The following is a 13,076-nucleotide window of genomic DNA, read 5'->3' as shown; positions in this document are numbered from 1 at the left end:
CTCCAGAAAGTGGGCATAGAGGAAAAATACCTCAATATATTAAAAGCCACAGCTAACATCATACTCAATCATGAAAAGCTGAAAGTATTTCCTCTAAGATCAAGAACAAGACAGGGATGCCCACTCTTGCCACTTCTATTTAACACAGTATTGAATGTAATAAGAGTATACATCTCAATAATTACCTTAAATGTAAATGGACTAAATGCTCCAAACAAAACACACAGAGTAGCTGAATGGACAAAATTAAGACCACAGCTAACATCATATTCACTGGTGAAAAGCTGAAAGTACTTCCTCTAAGATCAAGAACAAGATAAGGATGCCCACTCTTGCCACTTTTATTCAACACAGTATTAGAAGTCCTAGTCATAGCAATCAGAGAAGAAAAAGAAATAAAAGGAATCTAAATTGGAAGGAAAGGAGTAAAATTGTCACTGTTTGCAGATGACATGATACTATACATAGAGAATCCTAAAGATGCCACCAGAAAATGACTAGGGCTTATTAATGAATTCAGTGAAGTTACAAAACACAAAAGTAACATAAAGAAGTCTGTTGCATGTCTATACACTAACAGCAAAGTATCAGAAAGAGAAATTAAGGAAGTAATTCCATTTATCATCACATCAAAAAGAATTAAATACTGAGGAATAAACCCACCTGAGGAGGGAAAAAAACTGTACTCAGAAAACTACAAAACACTGATGAAAGAAACTGAAGTCAACACAAACAGATGGACAGATAAACCATGTTTTTGGATTGGAAGAATTAATATTTTTTAAATGGCCATACTGCCCAAGGCAATACACAGATTCAGTGTAATCCCTCTCAAAATACTATTGGCATTTTTGACAGAACTAGAACAAATAATTTTAAAATGTGTATGGAAACACAGAAGAACCCGAAGAGCCAAAACAGTCTTGAGAAAGGAGAACAGAGCTGGAGGACTCAGGTTCCCTGACAGTTATCAAAACAGTACAGTGCTGGCATAAAACCAGACACATAGATCAATGAAATAGGACAGAAATGTCCACAAACTTATGGTAATTATTCTATGACAAAGGAGGCATGTATACACAATGGAGAAAAGACAGTCTCTTCAATAATTGGTGCTGGGAGAACTAGACAGCTTCATATAAAAGAATGAAGTTAGAACACTCTCTAATGCCATATACAAAAATAACTCAAAGTGGATTAAAGACCTAAATGTAAGACTGGGAACCATAAATTTCCTAGAGCAAAACATAAGCAGAACTGTCTTTGACATAAATTACAGTAACTTCTTTTTGTATCTTTCTCCTAAAGCAAAGGAAATAAAAGCAAAATTAATAAATGGGACCTATTTAAACTTAAAAATTTTGCTCATCAAAAGACAACCTACTGAATGGGAGAAAATATTTGCAAATGGTATGACTGATAAGGGTTTAACCTGCAATATATATAAAATAGCTCATACAACTCAACATCAAAAAAAAAAATTCAATTAAAAATTGAGAAGCTCTGAACAGACATTTTTCCAAAAAGGACATTCAGATGGTCAACAGTCACAAGAAAAGATGCTCAACAGCCCTAATCATCTGGAAAATGCAAATCAAAACCACAATGACATATGATCTCACACCTGTTGGAATGGCTATCATCAGAAAGAACACAAATAACAAATGTTGGCAGGCATGTGGAGAATGGGAGCCCTGCTACAATGTGGAATGTCAGTTGATACTGTTAACTGTGGAAAACAATATGGAGGTTTCTCAAAAAACTAAAAATACAACTATATGACCCAGCAATTCCACTCCTAGGTGTATCCAAAAACAAAAAAACACACACAAAAAAACCCCAAAACACAAATTCAAAAATATACATGCATCCCAATGCTTTTGCAGCATTATTTACAATTGCCAAGATACAGAAGCCACCTAAATGTTCATCAACACATGGATGGATAAAAAAGATGTAGTATATATGTACTATGGAATACTATTCAGCTATAAAAAAGAATGAAAATTTGCCATTTGCAGCATGGATGGACCTGATGGATATTATACTAAGCAAAATAAATCACAGAGAAAGTCATATACTTTATGATATCACTTACATGTGGGATCTAAAAAAATGCAACAAACTAGTGAATATAACAAAACAGAAATGGACTCACAGATGTACAGAACAAACTACTATTTATCAGCAGGGAGAGGGAAGGAGAAAGGGTAAGGTAGAGGTGGGGGAGGGAATTACAAGGTACAAACTATTATATATAAAATAAGCTACAAGGATATATTATACAGAAGAGGACATGTAGCCAATATTTTATAATAAGTATAAATGGAGTATGACCTTTAAAAATTGTGAATCACTATATTATACACCTGTTACTAATACAATATTATATATCACCTATACTTCAATAAATTTTTAATTTAAAAGTTAAGAAATAAAAATTTTAAAAACCTAGCAAGTAAAAGGATCATATACCTTGATCAAGTGGAATTCATCCCTTGGATACAAGGATGTTTCAATATACATAAATCAATAAATGCGATATACCACATTAATAGGATGAAAGATTAAAACCATGTGATCATCTCAGTAGATGCAGAAAAAGTATTTGACAAAATTCAATTTTTTATATTTTCATGGTAAGAATTCTCAACGAAATAGGTATAGAAGGAACATATTTCAACATAACAAAGCTAACATTATACTCAATGGTGAAAGTTTGAAAGCTTCTCCTCTAAGATTAGAAATAAGGCAAAGTTGCCCCTTTTTGCTGCTTGTACTCAACATAGTACTGGAAGTTCTAGTGAGAGCAGTTAGGCAATAGAAAGAAATTAATGTTTTCCAGTCAGAAAGGAAGTACTTAAATTGTCACTGTTTTGAAAATGACATGATTTTACATATAGGAAATCCAAAATACTCCACCAGCTATTAAAACTAATACATGAATTGAGTAAAGTTGCAGGATAAAAAATCAACACTCAGAAATCAGTTGCATTTCTAGGCACTGACAATGATCTAACTTAAAGAAAACAATCCCATTTACAATATCATCAAAAACAATAAAATTCTTAGGAATAAATTTAAGGAGGTGAAGGTTCTGTACACTGGTTAACTGTAAGGAATTGAAAGAAGTTGAAGAAGACAGGAAGAGATGTAAAGATAATCTTTGCTCATGGATCAGAAGATTTTAATATTGGTAAAATGTCCCTACTACCTAAAGTGATTTAAAGATTCAGTGTAAGCCCTATTAATATTTCAATGACATATTTCACAGAAATAGAAATCCAAGTTTGTATGAAATCACAGAAGACCTCAATTAGTCAAAGCAATCCTGAGAACAAAGCTGGAGTCATTACACTTCCCAATTTCAAACTATATAACAAAGCTATAGTAATGAAAGTAATCAAAACAGAATGGTACTGGCATAAAACAGACATATAGAAAAATGGAACAGAATCAAGAGACCACAAATAAATTCAAGCATATATGGTTAACTAATATTTGACAAGGGGGCCAAGAATACTCACTGGGGAAAGCATAATGTCTTCAATAATTGGTGCTGGGAAAACTGAAATCTGACCCCTGTCTTACACCGCTCACAAAAGTTAACTTGAAATGGATTAAAGACTTAAATATAAGAACTGAAACTATAAAACTTCTGGAGGAAAACATAGGGAAAAAAGCATCTTGACGTTGGTCTTAGCAGTGATTTTTTTTGGAGTTGAAACCAAAAGCACAGGCAACAAAAGCAAAAATCAGCAACTTGTGAGTACAAACTAAAACGCTTCTGCACAGTAAAAGAAACAGTCCAAACAGGAAAAGGCCACCTATGGAATGGGAAAAAATATTCTCAAACCATTTATGTGACAAGAAGTTAATATTAAAATATGTAAACAATAAATAGTAAAAATCCAAATATTTAAAATATAAAATGGGCAAAGGACCTGAATAGACATTTCCCAAAGAAGACATACAAATGGCCAACAGGTACAAAAAAAAGTGCTCAGTATCACTAATCATCAGGGAAATACAAATCAAAACCACAATGAGATGTTACCTCACACCTGTCATAATGGCTATTATCAAAAGGATAACAAATGACGGTGTTTGCAAGGATGTGGAGAAAAGGGAACCTTTGTGCACTGTTGGTGGAAATGTAAATAGGTGAAGCCACTGTGGAAAATAGTATGGAGGTTCTGCAAAAATTCAAAGCAGAACTACTATATGGTCCAACAATTCTACTTCTGGGAATAAAACCAAAGGAAATGAAATTAAGTATCTCAAAAATATAACTGCATCCTCTTGTTTATTGCAGTATCATTTACAATAGCCAAGATATGGAAACAAACTAAGTGTCCATCAACAAATGAATGGATAAAGAAATGTGACATACATGCAAGAGAATAGTACTCAACCATAAAAAGGAATGAAATATTGCTATTTGCAGCAACGTGGATAAAGCTAAAGAATATTATGCTTGGTCAGTTAAGTCAGACAGAGAAAGACAAATATTCTATCACTTCATTTATATATGGAATCTTAAAAAGCAGGACTCAGAATCAGAGTAGGTTTGTGGTTGCCAGGGGTTGAGGCAAAGGAAAGGGGGACATGTTGGTCAAAGGGTACAAACTTCCAGTAAAGTTCTGAGGATCTAATGTATAGCATGGTGACTATAGTCAACAATACTGTATTAAATACTTGAACATTGTCAAGAGAGTAGATCTTCAATGTTTTCATCAGACACACACACACACACACACACACACACAGAATTGGTAGTTACGTGAAGTGATGAAGGTATTAATTAGACTTACTGTGGTCATCATTTTGTAACATATACCTATATTAAATTATTATGTTGTACACCTTAAACTTATACAGTTTTATATGCCAGTTGTATCTCAATAAAGGTGAAATAAAAAGAAGAAATTGCAGTGGAGCTCAGAAAGTCTTTGAGGAAGGAAGTTGGTTAAAGAGTATTCCAGTAGCTAAATAATGAAGCTTTAAACTTCCAAAAGGAAAAAAAAAAAAATATACAATTATTTGGAACAAGTTAAGTTTGGAATCAGTGAAAGGTCATATATCCCTGACATCTCTGAGGATCATATATCCATCCTGAACCCCCCAAATGAAAATAAAGTATGCTAGAGAAAATGCCAGCCAATAAGTCTGTGGGTGTTCAATTTCTCTCTCTCAAAAGAAAAAAAGTGGGATAAAGGGTCAAGTCATTCAATTGCTAAATAAGGACACAGTTTTGTGGTTTGTTTAAATATAGTATATTTCCCTCATTGGGTAATTCCAAAGATTACTGTAGTCTTCCTGAGACAAGAGCAGTATTTTCCCACCCCCCGTCCCCCTGGCAACCACTGCCTGATGAGCTGATTAGGTCAGAGATACAGGATTAAAGAATGTGGGCATCCACGTGCTCCCGGGAAGTACCTCCTAAAGGGATGCTCACTCCATACTTCATGTCCTCAGAAGAGCTTGAAGACTTGAAAAACCATAGCTATGTATAAATAATGGTATTTCTTTGTTTTTTGGGTTTGGGGGGGCACCTATTTATAAATATCTCTGTACATTTATCTTTGCTATATTGAAGAAACTGAACATGTCCTAAGTGTGCCTTTTCTTCAATCCACAATCATCCAGTTGGGACAACCATTCAGGAAATTTTCTCTTACTCACTCAGACTAAGTTAAATGATGCCAGCTCCCACCTTTGTACTCCATAGAACCCTATCTTACTATTTTACAGCAGTTTTTCCAGTGTACTGTAGGTGTTTGTTTACATGTCTCCCTCCTATGTGAACTTTGAACTTCTGGACTGCAGTATCTAAGTTAAAAAACATTTTTTTCCCTCTCAGTCCTTATAATAACATTCATCTTGCAATAAATGAGCAAATGAATGAATGAGTTAATAAATGAGTTGCCTACTCTTCCCTCAACTATATTCTAGGTTCCATCCTTCTCAGTCTATGTGCTTTTCCCCAAGTGAGTCATTTGTTTTCTTAATCTCAGTTTTTGTTCCTGCTTTGTCATCTGTCGTGCATTGGATTGTGTCCTTCAAAAGATATGTCAAAGTTCTAGGCCCCCATACTTGTCAATGTATTTATATTCAATGTGACCTTATTTATCAACAATATAGAATCAAAATGCTTAATGATGATGATTTGCAAATCTTTATATTCCAGGAAGAAAGAATATCTATACCTAATATTGGATCCATTCTTGTTCTCTTTTGAAGGGAACATTCTTCTGTGCCAGAACTCCCCTTGTTCCAATATCCAGATTTTTTCACCAGGGCGGATAAAGAGTTGGCAAGAATCATTGATCATCACGTAAGTGACTTTCTTAAACGAGCAGCAAAAGCTTTGTTCTTTAAAGGCATTTTGAATCAGAAAGTGTAGTTCTGAGAACAAAACAAGAACACATGGGAACTCAGAAGCAGAGCCCTGCCTGGGCATTGCTAAACTTGACTATGCCTCACTGTACTATCTGTACCCCTCACTGCCTCCGCTGGGTTACAGAAAATGTGGCTTTCTGTCATTTGTAAACTATAAGCCTTATCCTGTTCCCCGAATTAGTACTGATTTCTTATGACAAGAATCTGATATTGAACACTGATTTCTTCTGTAGTGTAGTTTTAATAACTGAACAAAAATCTTTTGGCTCAATTTTCAGTGACCATTCTTTACCCTTGAAATATTAGTAAGACTTTAATCATTTTGTTCTTGGTATGAGTTAAACAAGCAGTGGCAATACAAGGCCATTTACTTAACATAAGTTAATCTGTTGAGCTATGTTTACTCAGTGGTTTCTTGCCAAGTCATTTTATGACCACTTCTTTTTAGGGGCAGAGCTGGAGTAGGAGAGAAAGTACTTACTTTCTGTTTTTAATTTGAATGCAATATGGATTCAGTAGCACATAGAATGTGTTTAAATTACTGTTATCAACAGTTCAGTACTATTTGTCAATTGTGTTTATATTCCCATGATTATTTTTTCACATTCCTTTTAATTAGTGATAGTTTGAGAAAGATAAGTTATTATTTTATTTATTGACCCCATTAAACAGTTATTTATCACACAGTTAATATTTAAGCCAATACAGTAATAGCCACAAGAATTGGGGTTTGGAGATTGAATGATACCCTGGAATCCCAAATGAGAGCTATAGTATTGTTACTTTATTCATTAATAAAGTTTGCTAAACCAGTATATCATATGTACAGGGCATTATCAAAACTTCTAAATGGTTCATAACTGCAGCATCTATTTTACTATTCACTTCAACTAAACTATCTAGAATAGATTACAGAATATAGCAGGTGACCAATGTGTATACACATACACACACACACAGAGCATAGTTTTAATAACAGAACAACAATCTTTTGACTTGCCACTCCACTTTTTACCCTTTTACCCTTGAAAGATTAGAAAGACTTTAATCACTTTGTAAACACATCCGCCTAAAGAGGCAGAGGACCTTAATTTTGAATGATAGAGAGGAGGTCAGGAAATGGCTCCTAAAAACCATCATCTTTTCCTCTTTCCAAGGGTCCAAGCAGTATCTAAGTAACACTGTCATCAATCTGCTTGTAGTGTAGCTAGAGACAGGTAAAGGAATCCTTTCTGAAAATATGTTTGAGAATGTATAGGATCCAAATCACGTGATCAAATAGTTAGCAGTTTGGTAGTACTGATTTGGGAAGGTTTATGGAAGTTTCTCTGAATGTCAAATTTTAAGAAGTATTAATGTATATACCATTTCCTTTGAGGTAGCTATAGTGCTTTTTACTTACATCTCACACTTTACAAAATGCTCTTACACTGGTTAATTTAATCTCACAACAATGCTGTAAAACATTTACCAGTAAGAAGAATGTAGGTTTACAATTTAGTTACTTGTCCAAGATTTTAAAGTTAGTAAATGACTGAGTGTCAACACAGAACTAAATCTCTGGATTTCAAAAACACTTTTCCTGTCAATTCTCCATAGTTGCTCAATTTCTTAGTTTATAATCCCTAACCTGAATGGAGGTGGGAAGGTGGAACCTGTAGAATTAACAAAAAACAAATACACACAGCTACAGTTTGAACTGTCCTGCTAAGTCAGTTGAATTTTATCATGGCCATGATATGGGAGGAATAGGGCAGATACCTCACTGTTCAGCAGATATTAAGGTACCTCCTACACTGCTGGTATTCCATCACATGATGACGGGTCCCTGAGTGAATGGGCTGAACAGAGCAGTATGGTGCTTCTGTTTCCCATCAACTGTAAGCATGTCTGCATCCTCCTAGCTGCCACAGTTGATGATAATAATTGGAAATAAAAGTAAGTTCAAGACAATGCTCTATCCAAATTGAATCTGTCATAGTCAATAGAGACAAAAATGAGAAAGAAAAGCTTACATTCTTCTGGGGCTAAGAAAAAGAGGGATCATAACATTATGGTGGATCCCAGCCACGCCAAGTTCTAACAAAGGAGGAGACGAGGAAGAACTGCCTCCTGGTCATTCACAGTCTGATGCCCCATTACTGCTCTAATGCTTGGTGTTGAGGAAACCAAAGAATTCTACTTCACTGAGAGTTCTTAAGAATTAATACTCTGTTGACTTTTGACAATGTGAAGATCAATATCATGAGGTACACGGAGATTGCTTACAAAAGGAAGGTTAGTGTCTTTGTTTATAGATACTGTTATTATTACACCAACTACTGCTTTAATGCTATAACATAAGATTAGTAATTTTGTCAAACAATTGACATTATTATTTAGTTTATTATATTAGAAAAAATTGTATGTCACAGGTGAGTATCAAAACTTGAAGACTAAGCGAAGGCATGAATTTCAGCCTATGCTGGAATGTTCTTGATGTTTTGCCTCAATTTTCTGGAGTTTTCATGTCAGAATGGCTTCTGAGAAGTGAAACTTATATGAGTAATTGTGTGTAGAAATGTTCTCAAGGTAAGTGCAGGTAACTTGTATTTCTTATGTCTTTAAAGTTTAACTGGAAATTTTAAAGTGAAGATGATTTTATTATGTTTTTGTTTGATATTTAATCTCTTGTTTTGGATTGTTGGTTTATTATTATTAAAAATTCTAAGAAGGAATTCTGTTATTTGTGGGTCTTGTACCCTTTCTAATAGATGGCTTATATACTTTTCCAGTACGGTAGATAAATTCCTGAGGCATATCTGTGCGAAAAACTAAAAGAATAATTGGATATAAGGATCTGCATTTTGAAGAGCTAAACTGATAGTTTTTTCAGGGAAAACCATATGTAAATGACGCTTTCTCTCTGTAACAGTGGCAGGAAGAGCTAAAGATCCGACAGAATGAAGATGCAATATGTGAGGCGGAAGAACGTAAACGTAAAGAGTTACAGGAGAAAGCCCACTTCAGAGAAATCATGAAGAGAAGAGAGGAGAAACTGCATAAGCAAACCAAACCCTATGAGCTTCCTCCTAGGACTGAAGTAGTTTCATTAGAAAAGAAAATGACTCCTCAAAACTGAATCTATATGCCAGAAATTCACTGCACGGAAGAGACCAAGATAGCTTCAGGTTAGGAAAAAATTCTTAATTAACTGGAAGCCATTTCTTACAGAGGAGTTTATCCTGGTGCAGTTTCTTTAATAGTCGGATCTCAGTCCTAAATTAACAGCACTTAACATTTGAGTGAAGTATTTTACTAGTTAAACATTTTCCAATAACATGGCTAGAGCTTTTCCTAATTGACTCTTAACTTGTGATCATACACATACTTAATGATTCTCAGAGCATTGACAGTCATTGGACAGTTAGATGGAAATTAATTGCAAATTATTAATGAGTCACAAATAAGAATTATTTCTTGAAAGTGGAATGAGCATCAATGGCTACTCCTATAATAGCTAGTATACAAATGAAGTAAGTAAAGCACCTGCTTCGATTTGTATTTCGTAGCCAATCTGTGCCAAATCAAACCATGTGTCAGAAGGTTGAATTTGATTAATTCTGTATATAAATGAATCTGAACAAGCCAGTCATCTCAGAATGAGTTAATCTTTAACAGATACCAAAGAAGCCTTCTGGGTGACAGTGATTTTACTTTGCCAGTTGAGTTTATGAGAATGGATTTGCCTGGTCCTGGCAGGTATAACTAGCACTTACTGGAGGGGTTCATCCAGGCAGGAGTCACTTTTTAAAAGGCACTTCTTCTGACACTCTCAACGCATGGGTTACAGTATTGGGGTGGGGTTCTTACGATGCCTTACACTCTTTCTAAAAACGATAACCACACCTCAATTTTGCACAGGTGACTTGGTGACACTCAAGAGACAGGTACTCATTCAGGATGTCAAACTCAAACGACTACCAGGTCTGAAAGGTAACATAAGTTAGTGACGGGGCTATACAGTACTTACTCCACCTAAGAAACTGGCATCACTCAGCTCCTCTCTGCAATGTATGTCCAGTATTATAGGGTCATCAGTCTTTCAAAAAGACCTCAATCTTTTTTTTTTTTTTAAAGTTGCTAAATTTCAAAATGTTAGCAACTGGTTTTTTTAAAAGTCACATAGTTTTGGGTTAAATTTGACACCTGGGTCACATGTTTTTGACCTAGCTTATGTGAATTTACAGTACCATTCTTTAAGATTACAATAACGTATGGTAGAAAAGTGGGAGGAGAGAAGGGTGTTTCTCTTTTGATTCCCCATAGAGCTGATTCAACTTTATGCCAGCCCTCCCAAACCTTTTGACTCATCCTTGTCTCCTCATACAAAGAATATGTTAAGTTCCCAGAAATAGTATTTCCCAGTGTAGCTTGCCAAATACCTTCATGTATCTTTGCTTTCCTCACTTGTGAAAAGAAATGTCTCCCCTAGAATGCCAGCTAATCCCTTTTCTCTCAACCTGATTCCATCCAAAATCTTCCTCCATCAACTATTTACTGTCCCCCCAGAAGTCCCTCACTTCTACCCACTGCGGTCTCAATTTTCCACCACCCTTCCATCCGTGCTATTCTCAGCCTTACCAAACCCTGACTGCCTTTTAAAGTCATCATCTTTCTTCTGGGTTGTAGAGAGATGGAACCACTGGGCTGTATAGTGGTGGGGAAGGAACTCTGGAGATCTCATTGCTACTTGTAAGAATTTTAACAAATCCTACTGTTTCAGAACCACTCTTTAGAAACTCACATTCTTCCAATTTCAGAACTATTCTGGTATCATGAGGCAAGGAATGGTCTGTCTTAAGGCTTCCCCACTGCAGACTTAGCTTTTAAAATTTTTTTCCTGTTCTGCTTTTTTTTTTCCTGTTCCCACTTGTTCACCTAATTTCTAACTTCCACAATTTTCTTAGTATTTCCAGTGTGCTATTATCTGTTCTCCTTATGGATTAATACCTTTTTAAAAAAATAATACTTTACGTGTCATAGTAGTGGAGATTTGGAAAGGAGCCAAAAAAGAATATACATATACCCTTGAATAAATACATGAAGAATATGTAAATTTAAGAATATGCGTATGAATAAAGGTATAAGGATTCTGACTAATCAACTAGATAGATACATTTATTCTCAAACTGTTCTCTAAATTTTTTTATTCTTAAGTTATCCTTTAAAATTCTTAAAATTTGTCAGCACACTTCTATCATGGTTTTCCTCCTATGTCCTGGAGCATCAGCACAGACTGGGGCTTGTAGCTCTGGGTTCATATTCTGGCTGTGCCTCCTGCCAACTGTGAAACAGCTAGCATGTTACTGAATCTATCTGAGCTTCAGTTACTCGTTTATAAAAAATAAATATGTAATTTACAATGTATGTAGAGTGCTATCGGAAGCTAATCAGAAAAACAGAAATACGTCATTTTAACAGAGAATTTAGTATAAGAACTTGTTTTTAAAGGTGTTAGAGAACTAAGAAAATGAAAAGGGAACACAGAAATAACAAAGAAACAGGAAACTGCTACCACCTCTAGGGCCAGAGGATCAGAGAGAGGGGGTTGGATTGCCAGAACCTGGAAGCGAGGAGGAGGCACCCCGCAGTGGGACTCAGACCTCTGAGGGGCGGCACTGCCCAGCTCCTGCTGATACCTCTGATGCGGCACAATAAAGTGGAAGCACAGGGCAAAAAGGACACTGGAACAAACTGTTGCTGAAACCAGGCTACCAGGAGGAGCAAGACAACAGGAAGAGTCAAGCTCCTCCTTGACCATCCTGGAAGTCTCCCTGGAGTGCGCCTGTCCCCAGCTCACAGGGCAGAGAGCCGAGGGGTGAGTTTGGAGCTGAAGCCCACTCGTTAAATAACTGGAAAGGTGTGCAGCTCAATGCCTAAGACATACTAGACCTAGCAATAAAAGTTATCCCTCACTTCTTCTCTTCTGCATTTTAGGCCCTCCTTTCTGCTTTTTCTGCATGCATTCCCTTTTACACTTAATGTCAGTGGCTTAGAAAGACACTTTTACTACAGTTTATCTTTGTAATTAACCCTTAATTCTTTCAATAAGTACTCAATTTAACACAAACTCAACTGGTACCCTTTGTAATTTACTCTCAGTATTTCACCCCAACATTCACAAAGGGTTCTATGAGTCTCAGGTTGGGTTGGGCACCAGGTGGATTCTTTTCATCTCCTCTCATGTTGTTCAGCCTTAGTCATTTATTTTCTTAGTCATCCCACTTTAAGTGAAAGAGAAGAAGGAAAGTGAGAGAGGTACTCCACGTCTATTTATCCTTTCCAGCTCTTGCAGCTCTTAACTCATCTTTAACTGAGTCTACTATTTGGAAGTGTTAGCCTATCTCAGGTCCGAATTTCTTCCTATCTAAACCTCGTTTCTATGCTACTCTGTGCTCTTTGCTTACTTTTATTTTAAAAGAACAAATCTAGGTCTTCCTGTATCCATTTATTATAAATTCTCGAAAGGATTTCCCCTAGCAACCACCAAAGCAAATTCTTTATCACACAAACTAACTCACAGCCCTTTTACCTTATTGCGAATGAAATATTTATAAGAATTTTAGCTAGTTTCACTAGGGTATTAGAAATTAAAAGCCATATATTAGGGGAGGAAAGAGAAAAGAAAAATA

At 35.7% G+C, this 13,076-nt stretch overlaps 1 protein-coding gene across 7 annotated transcripts in view; it reads left to right on the top strand.

Moving 5' to 3' along the window:
• Positions 1–11,548, top strand: part of TMEM232 (transmembrane protein 232) — a 197,443-nt gene extending 185,895 nt beyond the window's left edge. For 4 of the 7 annotated variants that reach the window (XM_045507730.2, XM_074360447.1, XM_074360448.1 and 1 more), the window contains 2 exons: positions 6,244–6,337; positions 9,317–11,548. In XM_045507730.2, the coding sequence (XP_045363686.2) occupies positions 6,244–6,337; positions 9,317–9,523 (301 nt within the window). In that variant the 3' untranslated portion in view covers positions 9,524–11,548. Of the gene's footprint in view, positions 1–6,243; positions 6,338–8,816; positions 8,974–9,316 lie in introns of all 7 variants that reach the window. The other 3 variants (XR_012505572.1, XM_074360449.1, XR_012505573.1) reach the window with 3 other exon arrangements.
• Positions 11,549–13,076: the final 1,528 nt, after the last annotated feature.

The sequence above is a fragment of the Camelus bactrianus genome, chromosome 3 (genome assembly GCF_048773025.1).
Source record: "Camelus bactrianus isolate YW-2024 breed Bactrian camel chromosome 3, ASM4877302v1, whole genome shotgun sequence".
Taxonomy (NCBI): domain Eukaryota; kingdom Metazoa; phylum Chordata; class Mammalia; order Artiodactyla; family Camelidae; genus Camelus; species Camelus bactrianus.
Note: the sequence above shows the minus strand (reverse complement) of the source record. Positions and strands in the feature narration are given on the sequence as shown.